Source organism: Stegastes partitus, unplaced genomic scaffold, assembly GCF_000690725.1.
Source record: "Stegastes partitus isolate 25-593 unplaced genomic scaffold, Stegastes_partitus-1.0.2 Scaffold1213, whole genome shotgun sequence".
Taxonomy (NCBI): domain Eukaryota; kingdom Metazoa; phylum Chordata; class Actinopteri; family Pomacentridae; genus Stegastes; species Stegastes partitus.
This window is the reverse complement of record NW_007578944.1, coordinates 19,814-42,698: the sequence shown is the minus strand read 5'-3', so window position 1 is coordinate 42,698 and position 22,885 is coordinate 19,814. Positions and strand designations below refer to the sequence as shown.

Sequence of the window (22,885 nt, the reverse complement as noted above, 5' to 3'; positions counted from 1 at the left end):
TAGGGGACAAAATATTAAAAAGGCACACACAAAAAAAAGTTAATCAAGAAGCTTTTATTCTAATAGCAAAATCACTGCGCTTCCGGTAAGACGCTGCAGACAACCAGCAGCTTGACGAAGCTCCTTAACTTCAGAACAGCGACTCGATCTGCGGAATATCTGCCGTGAGCAGGAGGAGAAGAGGAAGAAGAGGTTCAGCTGCGGACCTGAAGGAAAGCAGGGAGCGGGACAAGGTGAGACACCTCTGCTGACGGAAGCTTTGTGCTGCTGGAGGATCAGACTTGTGCCGCCGGAGGGATGGACACAAGGTGGAAGAAGTTCCACTGATGGCTCAGGCTGCGGCACAACTTTTCCGATTGTCTCTGGTTGAGTCGTGGACGGTGCAGCTCCAGGGACCGACGGGTTCATCTGCACCGCTGAGTTTGTTTAACCCGGGTGAGGTCAGTGTGATGCCAGAACCCAGCAGGCAGCAGCAGCAGCGTGTTCCTGTCAGACTGGGAACACAGGAGTCGCCTTTTTTCTTTTTTTTTTTCTTTTCTTTTTTTATTTCCCCAGGCCTGATGGAGGCACTGAGGAGGGGGGAAAACGTCAACTTCTTGTTTTACCAGTTATGCAAGCTGCGATTTACAAAAAACACACCATCCAGCAAGTTTTCGGGTTTTCTCTGAGAATGAGATGTAGGTTGAGCCAGAAAAATGTTCCCATCGCATTTACTGATTGTTTAAATACCCTCCAGACACAACCTCAGGGGCATCTTCCCTTTTAAAACTCCTATTCTGACACTCTGAGCGTGTCGTGGCTCCAACTTGATCCACAGGGTTGGAATCCACACAGAAGCTGTGCGCTATTTACGCACGTGGCTCAGCAGGTGACTCACTAACTGACCATTTGGCATCTTCTGACAGGCCTTTGTGACTTCATCCAGCTTTAAAAACCTAAAAGGTTTCCAGCACAGATTCACAGTTTCTACAGTCAAATCATCGGTTCAGGAGAGTTGAGCATCTTCAGAACTGTTCATTCTGGACATTTTTTTTTCTTTTCTAAGGATTGAACGGTTTTTAAAGTTCATAGTGTCAGAGTGTTTAGTCTTGTTGCTACCTCACAATGCTTTTTCCTTCATTCATCATATTTTTACATCATAATTATCAAAAAGTACAGAAAGTATCCCTCATAAATCTGCACTGTTTTATGGTGCTACATGACAGAGAAAGTGTCGACTCATTTAAAAGTTTGCACACATAAATGAAGGGTCATACAGTTTTTACCAGGCTGAATCTCTGAGCGATCGAACCAGCATGGCTGGCCTCCTGGCTTAAACATCCATCGCCCAGAGCTCCAGCGTATCCTCAGGAACATAAATGCCCAGTCTATAATGAGTGGCACACACGAACCATGCTATCCGTTGCAGATGCAGCAGGTCAGCCGATCCACAAAACTAGATCAGGCAAGAAAGCAGCTGTGTTGTTTTGAAGTTTGAACTCAGTGTCCTGACAGGCTGGAGTTGATGCAACCTGCACAAGCACAGTAAATCATCATGACGGAAAAGCTGTGACATGCAAAGCAATTTGCATAAAGGACCAACTTTGTAAATCCCAGCAGCTCATAGTCACTACCCCCTACTGCTGCATAGGGAGCATGCATTATGTGACAGAATATGATGTGGAAAATGAACCTTCTCTACATTTCTGCCTTTATCTCATACAATATGAAACCATGCGTTACCATTTCAAACAATCATCTGCATCAAACGTTAAGTGTAAAACTTGTGAAAGATTCACCTGTTGCAGCCTGGAGGTGATTAGCCTAGCTTAGCATAAAGACTGCAAGCAGGGGAAACAGTGAGCATGCTTCTGTCCACGGTTTAAAAAGCATCTACAGTTACATCTAAACCACACTTATCGATGTTTTTAGGTGAGGAGGAGAAGATGGAACTATTTCTCGCATTTTCATCCAGACTTTATTTCCTACGTGTTTTATTTGTTGATCCCAGGTCTTTCCTGTTTGTGATCTGGCAACCGTGACTCAGTTTCAGCCACTGCAGGAGGATTTCGATGAAGCAAAACATCCCAGATAGAATCCAGAGGCTGGCCTTTGCTTTCGCCTCTTCTCTCAACAAACTGAATGCTAAATATTTGTGTCTGCAGTCGTACAGCGGCTCGGTTACAACGATGAGTCAATACTCAGTGGAAATTGGGAAAACATGTACGAAAAGCTTATTTTCTATCAAAGTAATGATGATAAAAGCTGGTAATGTCTTAATAAGTCACAACAGTCCTGTAAATTGTGATGGGATGAGTTACAGTCATTATGGTGAATTACATTTATTATCTAACCAACACAGGAGTAATCATGTCGTCATTGATAAGGGGCGCCGGTTAGGCTGGCAGACCCAACTGTCTCCCCCACTTATTGTCTTTATGTTTCTTGGACGGGATGCAACTGTAAATGAACTTTCTCTGTAAGGGATCATTAAAGTATTATTGAATGAATTGAATGTAAAACTTTACTTCGACAGCTTAGAGCTTCTACTGTCGATCAGAATAACCAATGAGCTGTCAACTTCACTGCCGACTATTTTGATAACCGAAAGTAACTTTTTTTCTTCTTAAAGAAAAAAAAGTTCTCTGACTCAAGCTTCTTAAATGTAAATATTTTCTGGTTTCTTTCCTCCTCTTTGACTGACCATGTTTGGGTTGTGGATCAAACAAAACATTTGAGGACATCTTGATCAATTCAGAAAACCTTCGACAATTAAAGTTGGTTGCAGCCCTGTAGCCGGCAGCAATGCCGCAGAAATCCGGAAAGATTTAATTCTTGTGGCCAACCAGACACCATCTCCACCGCCAGCCACAATATTAGGTGCAACACTGCAGAGCTGCTGAGCAAATTGAAGAATGTTGGTGGTTTCATTTTTCATTTGCAGTCACGTGTAACATATTTACATGTTTTGCTTGAGCCACACTACAGGAGTGTAATTGTAATTTGTAGTTTTACTTATTTGATGCCACCTAAAACTGTTGAACACAACTTGAACGGCTGTTAATTGTTCAACCACCTCTGCAGGAACTACCCAGCGTGCACCAGTGAGCTGCTGTCCGTCATGGCGACCATTGTGATGGAGCGGATTGGCCGAGTGTTCATCAGCCTGCAGCAGATCAGGCAGGTTCCCCAGATGCTGACCGAGGCCGCTCCCTCCATGCCCGGCACCGTCAGAGACACCGAGGTTCCTTACTACTTCAGGGAGCGCTATGTTTGCACCGGCTACCGGCCGCTCAACCAGAACTGGCGTTACTACCTCCTGTCCATGTTCCAGCGCCACAACGAGACCGTCAACATCTGGACTCACCTGCTGGCCTTCCTGGTGTTTCTGGTGAAGCTGAGTCAGCTTGCTGAGACTGTGGACTTCGTTGAGGACCAGCATTCGTGGCCCCTGCTGGTCCTCATCCTGTCCTCCCTGATCTACTCGGCGTTCAGTGTCGCAGCTCACATGCTGGGTGGCAAATCTGAGCTGTGCCACTATTGCTTCTTCTTCCTGGACTACGTTGGGGTGGCGCAGTATCAGTACGGCAGCGCTGTGGTTCACTTTTACTACGCTGTGGATGAGGGCCTGCACGGACGCCTGCAGGGGATCTTCATGCCTGCTGCCGCTGTGCTCAGCTGCCTCTCGTGCCTGGGGTGCTGCTACGGAAAATACTGCAACCACAGCCAGCCGTCGTGGGTGCGGAAGGTGTGCCAGGTGGTGCCCTCGGCGCTTGCCTACATCTGGGACAGCAGCCCTGTGGCTAACAGACTCCTCGGCTGGTCCAGCAGTGACCCAGCCATCATCTACCACCTTGGCCAGGTGGCTTTCTTTCTCAGCTGTGCCTTCTTCTTCACCTTCCCCCTGCTGGAGGGCTGCTTCCCGGGACGCTGCGACTTCGTGGGACAGAGTCATCAGATGTTCCACGTTTTCCTGTCCTGCTGCACCCTGTGTCAGATCCAGGCCTCTCAGCTGGACTACCTGAGCCGCAGGAAGCTGTACTCGCACCTGCATGAGGCCGGCGAGGCTGCTGTGTTCGTGGGACTGTACGTGGTCACTGTGGTTACATGTGCACTAATTGCTGTTCTCATGCTGAGGAAAGTTAAACAAGTGCTTGAGTTCAAAACCAAGTCCAAATAACTAATTAATATGCATAGCATCTATGTGCCTTTCATTCCAGACGCTGCTTTGATAGAGAGGGAACTAATTATTTTTGCTGCCAGTAAAACAGTTCGTAGCAAAGAGGGATACACAACGGCATTAGGAGGTAGGATTTTATATTCTTATGTATTGCAATTTTTGTACTAATACACAGGGTGTCATTTAGTGGCAAAGGCTCAGACTTTAAAAAAAGAAAAAAAGAAGAAAAGTGAACGCATTCAAAAACAGATTCTCACAATTTACAAAGGGCTCATTCCATGTCGACTCACCGAACTTTGCTCGTTCATGTCGTGGATTTTCTTGAGAAATGCTCGTTTACAGAAAATTATTGAACAATGGACGTGCATATAGAACATCTAGCATGTTTTTAATTCATTTATATATATATAACCTCTAGGACGTTAACCTCTAAACCTCTAACCTCTAAACTGAAAATGTAGAAGCTTCATAAAAGCAGAGTTTATGTCAGAGCTGTTGTTGGATCGCATTCGATTTTAGAGATATAAAACCGTGCAGTCAACATAATACAAATAGCTACCTTTAAAACCGTATGTCCGATTACAACTGGTGAAAAGCACTAAAAATGAGCTACTTTCAAAAAATGAATAGTAGGATAGCGTCTTATATTATTTTAAATGATCTAAAGCTTATATTTTTTGGCATTTTCACCGTTATTGGATAAAGACTGGAGGTAAATTGGTGATGTGGGGAGCAGGACAATGGCATGTGTTGAGGGTCCAGGCTAAGTGTTGGATTTCTGCCCATGTGGTAACTGTTTGACTAGTGGGTCGCCTCTGGCCTGTAATTTATTTTTTTTTTCTTCTTTTGGGGAAAGACAAAATACCTGAAAAGTGTATTTCCAGCTCTGAAACTTTATCAAGACGTGCTGCAATCAGTTTTTTTTTGTGAGAACTACAATGAATCAATATTTGCTTACACGAAAATGAAAACTACTCGCTATAGAAATGTGTTAAAATTGAAGATTCGTCATTTGGGTAAAACGGTATGGAATGCTATTGATGTCAAACATTGAGCAACAACTCTTAAGCTGCAAATGATCCATCTGGTTTTGGAACAAATTCCCACCAAATCAAGTCAAAAATAATCAGCGATGCTGAGACTGAGAAGGAATCACAGATATGATGGATTTTAGCATGACGGCACAAACTAGAAGTTTTCACATGGATTTTTGTTTAAAGAAAATCCACGACATGAACTGGAAGGGTTGGGTGAGTTGGAATGTCAAAGGCTATTAAAGCTGGACTATCACTGCCGACAGTGTTTGACCATTTATGAGTGTTACTGATAAAAACCGACGGCGTGCAGTTGGGTTCGTTTAATCATCTGATTGTTGGAATTTTTTTGTGATAATATGTGGAATTACATCTAAAATGTGCAAATATTTATTTTTGATATTTTAAAAGTGTCGTACTTGAGGTTTTGTTATTCACACTGTGCCCTCATTTGACTCGATGATCGTTTTTGTCCTTCACAGTTCAGGAAAGATAAGAACATGTTTTTTAGAGGGCTGCAGTTGGTAGCACTGTTGCCTCGCAGCAAGAAGGTTGCCGGTTCGCGTCCCGGTGGGGCACCGGAATCTTTCTGCGTGGAGTTTGCATGTTCTCCCCGTGCAGTGTGGGTTCTCTCCGGGTTCTCCGGCTTCCTCCCACACAGTCCAAAAACATGCTGAGGTTAATTGGTGATTCTAAATTGTCCGTAGGTGTGAATGTGAGTGTGCTTGGTTGTCTGTCTCTAAGTGTGGCCCTGTGATAGACTGGTGACCTGTCCAGGTGAACCTGCCTTCACCCTAAGTCGGCTGGGATACGCTCCCCCGCGACCCTCGTGAGGATTAAGCGGTAGATAATGGATGGATGGATGTTTTTTAGATAATCTACAGTGTAGTAAATGTATGTCGTGCCTTTCTCATTGTGCCTTGAGAGCTCGTTATTTTCTCATTTGATGTGAAACGTTGCCTTGAAAAGGAGAGATCATGACTCATATTGCAAAAGAAACATCTGCAAAACAATCTCGGTAATTAATTTCCTTTACCTGTCGCTCGACCCTTGTGCAGATTCTTCAGAAGATGGAGCCTTCAGTTCAAAGATGCCTTCTCGTTGGGTTTATGTGTGTAGGCTTCACATCTCTGACGACACACTAGAACATGTTTTTTTTTTCTGTTGTGCTAATTTAACGTACTGCCTTTAGATTGTACTTTACTGAAGCTGGAAGTTCCATGAGGGATTTAATATATGATGAAAGTCTTAACTTTTTGAATGTCTTGTTGTCGACATGTTTTCTGTGTAGACTGTTAATCACTGTGTTGTGTCCTACTGTAAAACTTGCTTGTGCCTTTTGAATTATTACAAAATCAGTGATGTTACCGTGAGTGTACTAAAAAAAAAACTAAATAGAATGTGACAATTCGATGTCTGTGAGAGTTCATTCAGTTCAATTGATGCCTGCTGTCGACCAGGATGTGAAAACAATGCGATTTAGTTCAACAACCAGAGTAGACAAGACTTTCTTGTTAACCCACAACTTTTCTCACAACTTTCTTTGAGTTTCGTGTGAGAAACATTCACTAACCATGTGATGTCTCATCTCCTGACATCTTGATGGCCACTGTTTTATTTCCTTACTACTGCTTTCACTATGAGCAACTCTTAAACTTCTATAAAAATGCATGGATGAAGGTAATTGAATGAACGTGAGGCTGCAGGTGGATGGGTCTCTGCTAGCTTCAGACACTCAGTGCAATTTCTCATTCAGAATTTATTGAATCCGTCTTCATGAACAGAATAAAAGCTTCAGCTCCCTTGGAAGAACCTGCAGCCAGCGCATACTTTCATCATTTTAACTTAGTTTGAATCCGTAACGCTCACCCACGCTTTCTCCCAAAGTGCTTTTTCTCTTTCAGCGCCGGTTGTAATCTCCGCTGTCGAAAAACATTCACATTCTTGGTCCTCTTCTGTTCTGCTGTTATTACAGACATGTCTGAACTGGCTGTGACCCCCCTCGACTGCTACGAGCCCAGATGTAAAGACGGTGGAGTTTTGTGAAACAATTCACATTACTCAAGGAAGTGGTGTTCCCTACAGGCCACTACAAAACATACTCAACAGCGGTATCAGATTATTTTTTTCATAGAAATACTATAAAAATCAAGACATATGAATGAGGTTTCTTACATGTGTGGCGCAACCTACAAGTTCTAGTTTCACTGTGGCTTTCTGTTGGGGGGCATTTATCAGGAGCACATTGAACTTTGTGTGCAGAGAAAGGAACAGCAGGCTTCCAACGTATTTACATTGTTATCTTTAAAATATTGTACAATATGCATCTAGACTCCAGTCTCTTCTAAGTCAACATAAGATAGGTAATAGGTAAACTTTGATATCCTGACATTTTAGAACCGGATTCCTGCTGTTTTTAGAAAGATTTCTGTGTTCGTGCAGGCTCTGTCCTCGAAAAACATTAGTATACAAAGACAGATTTTTTAATGCAAATCAGTCGCCAAACCTGATGACCTTTTCTTTAAGGATGTATCAATGGTAAATTGGTCTCCATAGCAACCTGTTAAACAATGTTCCTTCTAGCAGGGCCTCGTCTGCTATTTACATATCGTACGGACACACTTGACAGCGAGATGCGGTGCATGTATGTTGATAATTTGTAAACCGAGATTAGCGAGCAGCCCAAAGTGAATCTGTGCCTTATTTGATTAGGCACGTAGAAAACACAGGCCTGTATTTCACTCTGCAGCTGACCAGTTAGATCACCTGCAATCATGAAATCTGCTATTGGCGTCAAGGATCCAGTAAACAGAACCAGAACAGGAAAGGGATATCGTGTTGGTATCTAGGTCAGTACAGGAAACTAAAGATCTTTTTCATTCCTGTCGAATGTGAGATGTGACGACTACAAACCTTCCTGGAAACCCACATTGAGTCAGTTGTTTGTCCGCATTTGTGAAACTAGTTTTGCTATGTTCCAACATGCGTCATGATCATAGTTCTGATTTCATTGCCTCACTCCATATCTAAACTGATAAGTCTGTTGGGTGTGACCTTTGCAACGCTCAGCTTAAGATACAGGACAGGAAATGGTTGTGTCCTGACTGTCTGGGTTGAGGAAAGCCATGTCTGACAAATGTATTATGAGCAACATCCTTCTGCTCTCTGTGATGTAGAAACAACAAGTGGTACACCTCCTGTTTAGAGATCACCTTCTGTTCTCTCGAGTAGCTTGTCTTGTTCCCATAAACAGGAGGTGAGGACCTGGGTTAAGTTGTGTAACCAAGGCAGTCGTCCAAGACAGAAAAACGCAAAGGAGCAAAGTTCGTCAGGCATCGGAAGAGCACCTGAAAGCCTCAGTGTTGGGTTCCTACACTACCGCTCAATCCTCGGGTAGATGCTGGAGACCCAGATGAAGATGGCATTTATGTCATGTCTGTCAAATTTCTGTTCATGTCTGCACATTATGTCTCGTCTTTCCTGTTTTATTTTGAAATCATTTCACTGGGTGTTCTGTTCTAGCTTTACTTCCTGTACCTGTCTTGTCTCACCTGCTCCCTGATTACCTCCCCGCACCTGTTTCCCATTTACCCTCATTACCTCGTGTATTTTACCCTGTGTGTCTCACTGTCTCGTCGCACTTCACAGTCCTTGTACCAGCGTTATCCAAGTTAAGTCACAGTCTGTTTGAGTCTCGACCTTGTTTCTGCTTTTTGACCTTGCCTTTTGTCTGCCGATTCTTGGATACTTCTGCCTGTTGGACTGATTTCCTGTGTACCGAACCCTGACTGCCATTAAACCTGTCTTTTGCCTGAACCTAATGAGTCAAGCATTTGTGTCCACCCATTCTGTTAGTGAGTTCGTGACAATTTATCAGCTTTGTATCTCGGCTGGAGGGGAGGGTTTGGCATCCAGGTGCTGAGTCTGCGACAGCCGAGAGTGATGGCTCCCTTCTCTAAGAGCACTGATGTAAATTATGTCTTCTGCCTAAAGCTGCAGAAGTCCACACAACCCCTTTGGTAGATGTCCAAAATGTGTGTCCATCCAAACTTCTATACAAGCACAAAAGTGTGGACTACATAGACCACATTAGATCAATACCAACAAGAACATAGCATAGTTTAAATCAACTACACGTCCACAGCTGTCTGTGTGCACATCTGCAAGTAAGTATAATCCCGTCTTTAATGGTGCAGGGATGGGACCAGACTCAGATTCTTACATTTTGCAGAACATACTTTGGCAGTATCTTCTTGATGCTGGCCGACTTGCCTCAACCCTACAGTGAAATGTTGTAGCTCCATCGATGGAAGGCCAGTTGTTGGGCAAACTGGACAGTTCCGTTTCTGTGCGATGCCAGGAAGCTACATGATGGAAAAGCTTCTCCAGTGTGGGAACTATAATTGGCCCTGCAGGTACTGAGCCTGCCAACATTTGAGCCAGGTAGAACATGAGATGCACTAAAAAACAAACAACTTTTTTTCTAGCTAGTGCCTTAGCAACAGCCAAGTAGGTAAGTAGCCTCTGTGTACTTTCTTTGAATCCTTCATGCCTTTGCTGGATGGCAGGCGAATGAAGGGTTGAATTGAGGTAAATCTTTAACCAGGAAGCAAACAAACCGTTCTCCACCATTTAGATTCATAGCACTAGAAAGAATAGGGGTTGTTTTCATTTCAGGTTCAGAGCTTTTAAAGCTGTTCAGATTGGAAAAAGCCCCTGCATGAAAACACGGATCCATGGATGCTGGTGGTCCAGGAAGTCCATTAGAACTAAACGATCAACGAGTTAAAAGATTATGAGACACTGTAAAACTGCATCATTTCTTATGCAATTGTTTTTTTTACAGTTAATGAAAGTTATTGTGGCATCGATTATTATATGTTGTGAGATTTTCATTTACTTATGTTAAGTGGTTTTGAATCTTATTTGATTGTATTATTATATTATTGTATTATTATTATTTTTTTTACAATTATTTTATTTATATATTATATTATTATATACAGTCAGTATTTGAAAAATAGGTTATAGACTCTGAAAGTAATCAGTTGTTATAATATTCAAAATTTTATTGAACAAAATAACAACAGGGAAAGCTGTATTACCGCTTGTGTTCTGATTCTGAATATGAATCAGCTAAATGATAGATCACTAAACAGGCTTACTGTGTGGCAGATATATAGTTTTTTCTTTCATTTGTGATGTTGGTGAAAGCCATTACATCGAGTCCTAGACTGCGTCACAGATGCTAGTATATACATAGTGCCTGAATCAGAGGCTGTCCAAGCAGCATCAGATAGGTAATTCAGATGTGTGATACAAATTTGAATGCCCTGATAAAGCACTTCCTGTTATAATTTCCTGTTCTTGTATGTGCTGGCCTGATTCTAAAATCTGCATAAGGAATTGTAACAAGACCAATAAATTAGTGTATAATTGAATGTGAAAAAACTAAATAAAAATAAAATAGAGAATCTGAAAATGTCTTTTATGTTGGAACCAATTTAAAACAGTATTGATCCATCTGGTGGTTGAAGAGCTGAATATAGACAACAGCCTCAAAGAGCTCTGCCTGTCATCCTCCAAGTACCAGTTGGCTCAGCTCAGAGTTAAGTGTGTGGTGTAAACATAAAAGCGTGGCTTGTCTCACAAGCAAACATGCAATAAAGTCCAGTCTGATTGCATTCAGTTCTGAGTAAAGATCAAGTCCAACGTCAGCTCATCGTTTCCAAACAAGTCACAAAATGTAGCTTTAGAATGTCATAATGAGTTCATCCCTCTGCTCTCAAATATAAATATATATATATGTTTTTATTAATGACAGCGGGAATCTGTTTTTATTTATTGTTATGCTCGTTGGTTTTGTTTCTGAAACATATTTTTAAGCAGCAGAAGGTGTGTTGTGATGAAAAACATGGTTTGTGTGCAGGTACAAACTGCAGGTGAGTTCTGAAACCAGCATCATCGAGTCATTTACTGTTACATAAGCTACGTTTGTTACGGCCCAAAGAAAGCACAAACGTATTTAAAAAGGGAACACAGGAAATGAGGGTATTTTTAACTTTCTTTTTTTTTTGTTGTTAATTTTAAAAACAATTTGAAAAAAAAATGAATAAACTCCCAAACAACACATGCCCCCCAAAAATAATATATGCTGAACAAAAGAAAAGGAACGTTGTGTTGCCTTTTGCAGTATTAATTATTCATATCTTATTTCACAGAGAGAATTTCTGACAGGTTAATTCAGGTTCTTGTTAGCAGAGAGGTGTTACATGCTCGCCCTCTGCTGGCCAGGATGTGCAGATCATCTTTGACTGGAAAACCAATGATAAGAGGGCAGGAACCTCATCTCTCTCTCTGTCTCTCTGTCTCCAGACTGAATGAATGACGTCTGTTTTCTTGTTTCTTCTATTTTGTTTGTTCTTCTCACTCCTTTTTTCCTTCTAGTTCCATTTCTGATGCAGGTTTGAGGGAAGGGGAAAACATCCTACAGCCTGTTTCAGGTTGATCTGAGTGACTTATATTCTATTTGTTCATTCTGGTCCACCACTAATCTTCTGTTGTTTATTGTTTATGCTGGTTTAGGATTATTGTCTTTTTGTTTGGAAAAAAATTGAACGATTTGCAGCAGCTACTTGACTCTTGGTTATTCTGGACATTGTTTGTCAAGAGTTTTTTTTTTTTGGGAGGTTGTAGCGCATATTGATGAAACACTTTTTAATAATTCAATTTCCATAAACAGCCTTGTCACATCTAAGATTTTAACTTTTTAGAACGTAGTAATTCTTAAGCTGTCACTGATTGTGTAATTTGAGTTGAGCTGGGCCCACAGAAACCAGTACATTTTATTTCAACAAGGAAAGAATTGTTAAATGCAAAGTGGAAGTGGTCTATCCTTTCTTGCTCAGCATATTTTAGGGAGGAAGATGTTCAAAATGAGGGTCCACAGACCTTTTGCCTGATGCATCTGTGGCTGCAAACTACAACAGGAGGGATCGCTGACAGGAGAGTGAGACTTTGGCATCAACACTTTTCACAATACGCATGACCAGAAAGAGAAGTTGCTCTGCAATGCAGGGATGTGATCATGCAGCTGAAAAAGGCTGTAAATATTCAGCCAGAACAAGTTAAATATGGGCACTAAGACCTGATTAATATCAGGAGAAGACATTCTCAGTGCTTACTGTAGTATTTTAATTTGAATAAATTCATTTATGTTTCACTATCGCTGCAGGAACGTGTGGCAGATGTGAGGTGACACTTAGAGGAACTGTCCTGTTTTCGGTTCTTTGCCCCTTCCTGTTTCCATTGACCCGACAGTTTTGACTGCAACCTTGACTCCTGTTCAAGAAAATAGAAAAAATATGGTTTATGTTCGTCGATATGGTGAATTTTGATGATGGCAATGTGGTTCTGTGACCCTTTACAGGATAAACCAGGTAAAGCAAATGGATGGATGATGGTGATGTGGGGTGACACAGTGGTTACCTCACAGCAAGGTGGGGTTTAAACCCGCTGCTCAGTGTGGACCGTGCATGTTCTCTTGTGCGTCTTCCTCCAACAGACATGCATGACAAGTTAACTGGTGATTGTATTACCATTGGGTATAGGAATCATAGGAATTAATACCACAAACTCCCATGACAATATGAATAAAGTTGTGTACTGTCTCTTTAAACTACACAGAGGAACCAGTATGGAGGGAGAGGACAGTCAAGTCAGCCCGAGTACAACAAGTCATTTCCTGCCCTTGTTTCCAGTGTTAAACGTTTGTTGGCATCTCAAAGGAAGAGCTGAGGATCAGAATATGTGAGAACATGTTCCTGTAACAAATGAAAATGCAGCTAATGTGTTTTTGAAATGTTCATTAACGTGCCATCTGGTCTACAAAATATAAGGAAACTGTGAAACATTGCCATCGCAGTTTCTTTAAGTTGTTCTCTTCAAATTATTGCTGTCTGATCAAACTGACTGGGAACTCACGGACACTCTAATACAGTAGCAACCTGTCAATCACGAGAAAGCCACATCCTTAAGCAGATTTATTGTCTATTTTATTTTAAATGGGACCATAATTTACAAAATGTGCATCATGCTGTATTCACGGAGACTTGAAACTAGCAATGGAGACCATAAATTCATTGGGAAAATGTTTACAGGGGTAACAGATCAAAACAAAAGAAAGGTGACTTTCTCATAGACTTCTATACAATCAAACTTTTTATTTTTCCCACCACAATAGTCGCTCCCTGCTGGCTGTGAGAAAGAATGCAGGTTTAACTCGCTTCAGCATTGGCTTAAATTTTCAGACCTGGTGTCCACATTCATGTTTTATATACATACAGGTGCTAGAGCCACCTAAGGATTGTTTTATTTATTGATAAGGCCTCCTGGATACCTTCCTTTGGAGATTTTCCAGGCAACAGGGAGGAAACTCGGGGGCAGAACCAGAACTACTTTTATATATCTCATCTGGCCTTGGAATGCCTTGGGATCCAGCAGAAGAACCTTCAACCTGCTTAGCCTGCCGTGCCCCTCTGATAAGCAGAGGAAAATGGATGGATGGTTTAAAGTGGGAACCGATTCCAAAGACAAACAATGATGCAGAAAGCAACTTGCTGCAAGTTGACAGGATTGGTTCCTGATGATGTGTTCCCACAAGAGTTTTCATTTCAACACTTCACATTCATTGATATTTAAACAGCCGTGCAGTGCATTCTGGGAGTGCCACATTGTGTTTCGAGAGATGGCCTCTCCCATTTTTGTACAAGGACTTGGCCACCTGTTGCAAATCAGGACCCTCCAGTCTCCTCTAGAGTCCTCTGGAAACTCATGAAAAACTTTAAAAACAAAGCCAGACTCAGCAACTGCATCACTTATTTCTGACCTCATACGTTTTCTTAAGCACATTTTGGTGAACTGTTTTCGTAATATAAGCGAAGGTTTGCAAACGAGCCACCATGTTGGTCCAGTTTAAAATCAAGAAGCAGAGAAGCTATGAGTGAAGCGTTGGCCCAGTCAGGTGCAGCTATTGCTTGTGCAGCTTCAGAAGGGGAGAATCTTTAGTATTGTCCCTTTGGAGAGTCCTGTCAGTCATCTGTGAATCATCTATCATGGAACTGCCAAGTCGTACGCCCATCTCATACTGTCCATACTGTTTATACTGGTTTTTAGCTCTACCTGTAAATCTATCTATCTTTTTTATTATGTATATTTATTGTGTTCTTAAAAGTTTGTTCATACTGTTAATTCTGTTTACACGACAAAATACTGACATACTGTATGTACTTATACTGCATTTAATGCACTTTACTGCTTCTTTTGCTCCGCTAAAATGCATTTTGTTGTCTTCGTACTTCGACTTGAGGTAATGGCAATAAAGTTGAATCTAATCTGATCAAGCACACAATACTGAATGTGACCCATTACATTAAAAAAAACGGCCTTGTGTGGCACCCCTATAGTTCACCTAGTTGAGCGGGCCACCCATAAACAGGAGCTATAGTCCCCGACACAGCGGTTACTGCAGTAACCACTCTAAATAGCCGGAAATGAACACTTTGCTGTTTTTAACTGCCCCTAACGTCCTTTCAATTATGGCTGTACTTGTATGTTGTTTTAAATGTGTTTGTTTTTATGCCTGTCAAAGAAGAATTTCTGTCACTTGTGACAGACAATAAAGTTTATGTTATCTTATGGGTTTGAGTCCCGCTCATGACCATTTGCTGCAGGTCCTTCCGCCACTCTTCTCCCCTCTTTCCTGCCTCACTCTCTCACCATCCTTACAAATAAAGGCAAAAAGGCCAGAAAAAATAATTTAAAAAAAACAACAAAAAAACATGTACCATTAGGTTTGTTATGTATTAAACCCCAGCTGTCTGAATCTGTATTTTTGAGATGGTCATCAGTGCATTGTAGTTTGAAAGTGGAAATGACATGACAACTATTTAAAAAAATTGGGAGTGTCTTTATTTTGTTTAGTGGTATTTTAAATTCGAAAACACACACACACACACACACACACACACACACACACACACACACACCTATATATATTTTTTTCAACGTCTTTTATTTTGAAAGCGAGCGTCGCCCAGCTTCCCTCGCGTGCAGCAGATATCTGTGGAGCTTGACAGCAGTGAGCGACAGAAAGCTACTTGCCAGCAGATACACAAAGGGAGAGAGAGAGAGAGAGAGAGGAGCTGCAGCAGCTATGGGGATCAAACTGTACTACACCACTGTTACTGCCTCCCGGACGGTGAGTCAAACTACAACATGGCGCGACTATAATTTCACGAGTTTACCGCTGTGCTAGCAGCAGCAGCAGCTAACGGTGCTCAGTCCGACAGACACACCCAGCTCCCTATCACTGATAGCTTCCTCCTGACTGACTGAGCAGCGGGCCTGGTGACTCCCTGCCCCTTCATTTCATTAATGGAGCGTCAGCAGTACTCGGCTGGAGGTGTATTAAAGATTAAAGTTATTATTGGGGGAATGTGTCAGAACTTAAAGGTGAAGCAGGCGGCGTTATTTTACCTGACTAAGGTGTTTGCTATCGGTCATGTTAGCAAGCTATTTCTGCACATATGTATCCCTACAACATTGTGTTTTTCATTGTAAACAGGTGCATTATCTAAGTGTCATTTTGGTACAAGACACTTGACGGCACAGCAAAGTATGGCGACCATATGTATTCGTTTCCTGTCCGGAAGGCGGTACGCCAAATTTCATTTAAAATCTGCCAATTTAAGGTCTCCCTGCTTTTTTGGCAAATTGAAACACTCATTTTAAGGCCTTTTATTAACAGTGTGTATTAATCACATCGGATGCACTAAACGGCAGTCGTTTGAAAGGATTGCCACCTTTGTAGGTGGCACACCTGCTACTCAATTCCCGTTTCAGGCGCTGTGGGTTGGTAGTAAGCCAGCACGGAAACCAGCAATAAAACCATAAATTTAACTAATAGAAGAGCTGCTAGGTAGAGTATATGTAAGCCGAATTAACCAGCAGACGATTTAGTGTGGAAAAAAGTCAAACCTTTATATTCTTTCATTTGGATTTTTGTTGGTCGGCTTGATATTTTTAAATTTAGGGATTTTGTAATGAAGTGTTGTCTGTTTTTCACAGAATATTTTTTACGATGATCGAACAGAACAGGTTGATATCAAGACTGTCTGCAGACGTCAAGAAACACATTAATCGATATTTTATTTTATTTTTTTAAAATTAAATCTTAAGTCTGCAGCATTTTCTTTAAACGTGCATGGCGGTGTGCTGGGCCAGACATCTGGTATCTATTAGTTGTGAGGAAATCACGTAGAAAAAACTTTGGTGACGTGCATTAGTTTTTAACCCTCTCATGTGCAGCAATGCTGCTATAAGTAGGATTTTAAGTGGCCATTATTTCCCAGTTTGTATGCTGATTCTCCACACCAACAAAATTTTAGTTTAAGGATGAATTAAAAATATATATTTTAGTGAATGTTGATGTATTGTAATGTTTTTATGTCATATATTTAGTTTATTTAGACTCGATGTCAACTCTTAGATTAATCACCAACTATCTTGCTGATCGATTAATCGATTAATTTCTTATGGAGAAAAAAAAATCGCTGATTCGACTCTCTTAGATATAAATATTTTCTACTTCCTTTACTCCTCTGTAACCGGAAACTGGACATCTTTGGGTTGTGGGTGAAACATTTTCAGACGTTGAGGGCATGTGGAAATGCTCATTTCTCTATTTTCTGTCATTTTAAAGAGCAAAAAACGAATCGATTAATTGATAAAATAATCATCAGATTATTTATGTAAATAGTCCTTAGCTGCAGCCCTAATTTAGACCACAGCAAAACCTGTTTTTCCTGTTTCAAAATGAAAACCTACCCAATAAACAGTGGAAAACAATAACAAACATTCCACACAAATCCCTTTTTACAATGCAATAACAGTGCAGCGAATTTGTTTCCCCCCTTAAAACATCTCGTGAATTGTTCTTCAGTGGTATGAGTGTACGCCGCACTTCTAGCTTCTGTTCTTTGTGCAGACGTGTGGTATTGTATTCAAGTTTCAGTTCATCATCTAAAGGACACACAAAAACTTCCCATGATTCAGTGATGCTTTTGCGGAACATGTAAAACCAATTCCCCTTTTTCAGTTTGCGGACATGGCTGTTCCCTCGCAGCAGCTAAATGCCAGCTTGTGTGTTTCCAGTTAGTGCTTTGTTTAGGTGTGGTCACAGTTGCAAACACCCCCTCCCAACTTCCTCAGTCACCCAAAAAGATAGCAGACTGTCACCACATCTATTAATCATCACCCACAAGCCAGATGAAGCTGCTGCCTTCACAGGCCCAGCCTCAAACAGGATTTAAATCATGTTGTTTGTGTGCGTGCTGCTATGCCAATGCTATGCCACGAAAAACGTCTCTGTTCCTGTCCTTGGGGAGAAGTAATAGTACAAGGTTTATTTGAACAGTCCCTCAAAGCTGTTTGGTGACCTTCATCTGCTTCTTGTTATTCTCACACAGAGGAAAACTCAGAATAACCTGACAGCTTTCATCATTTTGCTCCACGCATTTCTTAGAAATGTCATCAGTGAACGTAAGGTTTGAAGTCGTGGTGGAAAGTGATGCTATATACAGATCAAACACTGAGCAAATGAATTGTCTGCTTCCCACCAGTTATGCTGGAGTGAAGTCGGTTTCTGACTGAAGCTCTTGTTTTTCCAGGTGAAGTCTCAACAGGCAGAAGTGATTCGAATCCTTGACAGTAAAAGCATCCAGTACGAGCTCATCGACATCTCTGTGGGCGGGGAGCTTCGTGATGAAATGAGGAGCAAAGCGGGGGACCCCACGGCAGTCCCTCCCCAGCTTTTCAATGAAGACCAATACTGTGGGGTGAGGAGAGAACACGCACTATGTTTTTCTTTCCGCTTTCCTCAAGTTTATTTATAAAGTATCCCTGAAAATGCAGAGCTTTCTCCACAGTGCTGTCAGTGCTGGAGAATGGTCCGACACCCGTTCTCAATCCGCAATGGGGTGGAAAAAAACCATGCCGGTCTGTTTGATTATCTTTAAACCAGTGATGCACGATATTAAAATTTCTGATTGGTACCGATATCCAATGTTAAGATTTCTGACATGAATAGCCGGTATTACCGATGTCGATATTCAATTTTTGTTCATACCGAAAAATGAGTATAAGTAAGCACCGTGAGAAGGTGAAAACTATTCAAAAGAAGCCCATGCTAAGTTAGATCACATCGTCTTCTTTATTACGTCACAAAAGTAAAACATATTTAAACATATTTTAATATATTTAACGTTCAAGTCCAGGACCATTTAAATAAAAACATCTCTGAAATAGCAGCAATATCAAGCATAGAGATGAAGGCGCTAATGTTAGACAATCATCGGCTCATTCATAGGCTAAATGTGTTCATTGGACTGATACCAGTACATCGAAACAAGCACTAATATCGGCCGATACTGATGTGGTTGCCGATACATTGTGCATCCCTACTTTAAACCAATCACAATGGATGGTGATAAACCAGCAACGGAGCTGAGGCGCATGCTAATGCTAAGCTAGGCCAGACCTAAGTTTCTGTCAGCAGAGATGTTTCCAACGTTCAGGAGCAGCAGGACTCTTATTACAAGCTTCAACGACATTTAAATGAAAGTGATGAAGTGTGTCAGCGTCGCTCCTGTCTGAAAATGAATCCAGTGATAAATAAATAATGACAGATTTCCTGCACTGATGAAGTTACTGCAACAGTATTTGACATCTGCCTGTTATTCATCACTGAGCAGCTGTTTCCAGCAGCTGGACTAAAGTTGACGACAGTGATCATCATGTAGATCAGCTGTGAGGGTTATTAAGATATCAAACAGCTGTACAGTGATTAATTATGCTGCAGGTTATTTACTGAGGACGACTGCAGCTTGTTTGGTGTGTTCCATACGATGGGTTTGTTTTGGTAGTTGAATAGCAGTTTTAAATAAATTCATATTGTCTGCTGTTTAATTGATGATTTATTTTGTGGAGAACCGTAAGTGTCAGCAGTGAAAAACATCCTCTTTGTTTCATTTAAGATGAATTAATTATTGATTTTTGGTGCGGCTGACCGTTGTTTAAGGAAGTGTTTAGAATTTGCATGTGTACGTTCAAGCAACCTCAACCTGCAGCACCGTTTACTTGCTTGACTGGCAAATGCTCGGTCTGCCCCAAATCCTCAGTTTTCATTTTCGTTGTCACCCCCTAAAGTCCAAGCAGTTCATTAATAAGCCGTATAAAGTCCTGCACATCTATATAGAAGCAGAGAAACCATGGCTGGGAGTAGATCAAACTCTCCAACTTCACAAAATACACTTTTCTAATGCCAATAATTATGAATTAAAAGATAAAGGCAGAAGTAGAATTTCTGAATGACTTGGAATCAACCTGTACAACATTTTCCACATGTCAACAAGTGTTACCAGTCCATTGTTTCCATTATAGTGTCCTCGTGTGAACACAGCCTGCAGGTCAGCCTAGTTGAGCCAAAAACACATGGAGGATGAAGCGATAAGAAGTTTTGGTTAATTTTCCTCATGTAGCCACGTGTCACAGGTTCCAGTTCTGATAAATGGAGTTTTAGGATTCAGAGAGTTAAATACAAGAGCTCATATTAATCAGTGTTTTCATTTTCTTACAGCCATCTTCTCTTCGAATGCTCTCAAATAACTGCATTTTTCCATATTATATAAGAATGTTTGGAACACGTTCAGCGACTAATGTACAAATGAGAACTGCATTTATTCTGCAGGTTTCAGTACAGAAATCCCAACTCTGAGCACTCTGGTCTTCATAAAGATAAAGTAACCTCCAGTTTACAATTTAGTTGTCGTCATTTTCCTTCTGAACCTTCTGAGATTGTTCACCATTGGTGTGTGAATCGGTGTGTGAATGGGTGAAACACATGGTACCGCTAAGTTAGATAAAGGCGCTGTGTAAGTGCAGACCCTTTACCATCTGTACAGCTGCCGTACTTCTTTGATTTCTTGTTTCGGTGACTGACGCTTTTGCCCGTTTCTTCTCCACCACAGAACTACGAAATGTTTTCCGAGGCGGTGGAAGCAGATACAGTGGAACAGTTTCTGAAGATGGCGTGAGGAGGGTGGAGTATGCTTCTCCCCCAACCACTCCCCCACCCACCCACCCTGTGCCCTATCAGAGGCCCTTTATTCAGTCTCTCTCTGCACCACCGGCAGTGTCCACCCACTTTCAATGCCATAATGAAGAATGCCAAATATCTTGAATCAAACTAATCAGAAGACACACATTCCCCCTACTGCACTCTAAATCAGTCTTAATCTTTTTATTTTTTTTTATTTTTATGTGTCTTTTTCTGTTTTGTTCCTTTGATTCCTGTCAGACTTTCTCCTCGTCTGACGGACCGGAGCTACAAAACGCTCCCGGTCCACGAGGAATCAATGGTGTGTCTAAATGTGCGGTAATTAGGTCGACTAATCTCGGCCAAGGCCACATGATCGCTGGAGATTAAACTAATCCACTGGATGACAACATTCAACCCAGAATCTTCCTGATCCTCTGCAGACCAAACGCACCATCATCAGTCAGTCTTAACTACTTTGTCGTCTTTTTCTGTAGCCTTCAAGTTCCCATGTTGTACACGACAGCGCACTATTTGTACTTCACATGGATGCAAATGCACACTGAAGTAGCAAGGATGCAAAGTCCTTAAAACCCAGTTAATGAAGATTTATAGCAGCTAAAAGACTGCATTTTAGGTGCAGATAACTTTTAGGTAGTTTGGTCCATTGGTCTCCTTTTTGCAGTAAAGAGGTTAGCGCTTCTGAAGTGGGAATTCACTGCAGCCTGCTGACGTTCCGACAATCTGACCCATTTGAAGGGGTAATAATGCACGAGGATTCGAAAAGATTTGTTAAAAAGTGACTTCAATCAACCTACATGTAGAAACCGTCAGTGTCATTTTAAAGGTACCATCAAGTTTTCTATGTGCAAAAGGTCTACATCGTTAATGCATTTTTATGTGCATTTTGAAATATCGGAGTAGGAAATATGAAAAACTGACATTTTGTTTTTGACTTCTGGAACACAAAATGTTCCTGAATCAGATCATTAGATTATGAGTCTAATGGACCAAACGTGGTAAAAAAGTTGATGTACTCCTTAAACACAATCAGTGTTCAGTAGATAGCTGCTTTATTTCCAGTAGAGCCAGATGAACACATTTCTTAACGTCACATTTATTTGGTGCCAATCTGTAATGCGCTTTTGCTGGTAGATATTCACTGTAGTGTTAGCACTTACCCGCCATCTTCCACACTCTCCATAATTTTACTGTATAACTTGAAAGCTTTACTTGCGGCACCCACGGGTGCTCCGCGTCGATGACTGACCAGACGAAGAGATGCCAAACACTGACCATTTCATAGTGTTGGATGACAAGATGTGAACGTTCTAGCTTTCAAATGCGTAGCTTTCTCTCTCTCTCCACCGTTTGATTTTCGTTACAGCTTCACTGATTGTACGGGGCATGAAGATGCAGTAATGTGACTATGCACTGAAAACATGCCTCATTCTGAACACAGAAAGGGCGACGCTGGTGTGTTTAGATGGACCTCACTCAGTCTTACCAGCCTTAGGGAACACTCACCACATGGGAAAAATGAAGGCTTCACTTATTTGTGCTTTTTATGTATTTGCATTCATTCCATGAAGTGATCTCAGTTGAAATGTAACTTTCAAGTATTAGGTCTTTTCTTTTCTTTTTTTAAATTTGAGAACAGCATGATTTCCCTCTCTCTGTCAACCCCCCCGCCCCCTCCTGCTATCATCATTGTATTGTTACGGTTTGAGATCCACAGTAATGACAGCCTTCACACACAATGTCTGTGCACTGTTTTGAAGTCGATGGTTGTAGATGTTTGCCTGTTATTGATGTGTATTCACTATGAACCATGGTTTAGACATTCCATGTCTCTCTCTCTCTGAGCTCCTGCTTTGCTTTTGGACCAATTCCCCTTGGCCAAAAAATGAAGAAAATAGGGAATAAAATGCTGTTGTCTTCCAAGAAGATTGTGAAAAGTGATTTATGGGTTAAAAAAATAAATGGAGTTGAATCTACCTGCCTGGTTCATTTTTATCTGTAGGACCTTAATTCAGTAGGATGTGCTATTTTGTACGTCTGCATTCTAAGAAATAACTACATAAAATAGCAGAAAAGGTACTTCTTTGAACAGACTTTGTCCTATATATATGTCTATGGCCCGGTCATGGTCTGGTTAATCATATGTGTAACCCACTATCTTATTTTAAATAATGAAACACACACACACTTAATCTGATTGTCAGATGTTTTACTATGAGATGATTCTATAATATATACTTTATTTCTGACTGTGAAACTTGGAAAGAGCAGTATGTGTGGTCAACAACAGAGCACACGAGGAAATCTGTGTCGGCTGCATCTGTTTCATTCAAAATCACTGTCAGAATATTCTGTTCTCTGGAGTCCCAGTCAGTAGGATTAAGGGTAATGATTATTATGATGATTTAATGATGACCTAGTTCCTTTGTCTGAATTACTATGCATAACAATTAGGGTCAAATATGAGGTTTGTCATATAATGACGTAATTTAAACTGACAGTTATCATTAACTAGGA

The 22,885-nt window shown here is 41.2% G+C and overlaps 2 protein-coding genes across 2 annotated transcripts; both read left to right on the top strand.

Moving 5' to 3' along the window:
* The first annotated feature begins 115 nt into the window (after nucleotides 1–115).
* On the top strand, nucleotides 116–4,365 carry paqr7a (progestin and adipoQ receptor family member VII, a). The gene is made up of 2 exons (XM_008297354.1): nucleotides 116–233; nucleotides 3,064–4,365. Exon 2 carries the CDS (start codon nucleotides 3,101–3,103, stop codon nucleotides 4,157–4,159), a length of 1,059 nt encoding a protein of 352 aa, XP_008295576.1. The 5' UTR covers nucleotides 116–233; nucleotides 3,064–3,100; the 3' UTR covers nucleotides 4,160–4,365.
* A 10,946-nt stretch (nucleotides 4,366–15,311) lies between these two features.
* sh3bgrl3 (SH3 domain binding glutamate-rich protein like 3) lies at nucleotides 15,312–22,344 on the top strand. Its single transcript, XM_008297351.1, has 3 exons — nucleotides 15,312–15,451; nucleotides 17,922–18,089; nucleotides 20,280–22,344. Exons 1-3 carry the CDS (start codon nucleotides 15,407–15,409, stop codon nucleotides 20,343–20,345), a joined length of 279 nt encoding a protein of 92 aa, XP_008295573.1. The 5' UTR covers nucleotides 15,312–15,406; the 3' UTR covers nucleotides 20,346–22,344.
* Nucleotides 22,345–22,885: the final 541 nt, after the last annotated feature.

What these genes read in the sequence shown, in the direction of transcription:
- sh3bgrl3 (XM_008297351.1), top strand. Translation starts at nt 15,407, where the DNA reads ATGGGGATCAAACTGTACTACACCACTGTTACTGCCTCCCGGACG. An exon ending in CTGTTACTGCCTCCCGGACG is followed by an intron (nt 15,452 to 17,921) that starts GTGAGTCAAACT and finishes TTGTTTTTCCAG; the next exon opens with GTGAAGTCTCAACAGGCAGA. An exon ending in ATGAAGACCAATACTGTGGG is followed by an intron (nt 18,090 to 20,279) that starts GTGAGGAGAGAA and finishes TCTCCACCACAG; the next exon opens with AACTACGAAATGTTTTCCGA.
- paqr7a (XM_008297354.1), top strand. Translation starts at nt 3,101, where the DNA reads ATGGCGACCATTGTGATGGAGCGGATTGGCCGAGTGTTCATCAGCCTG.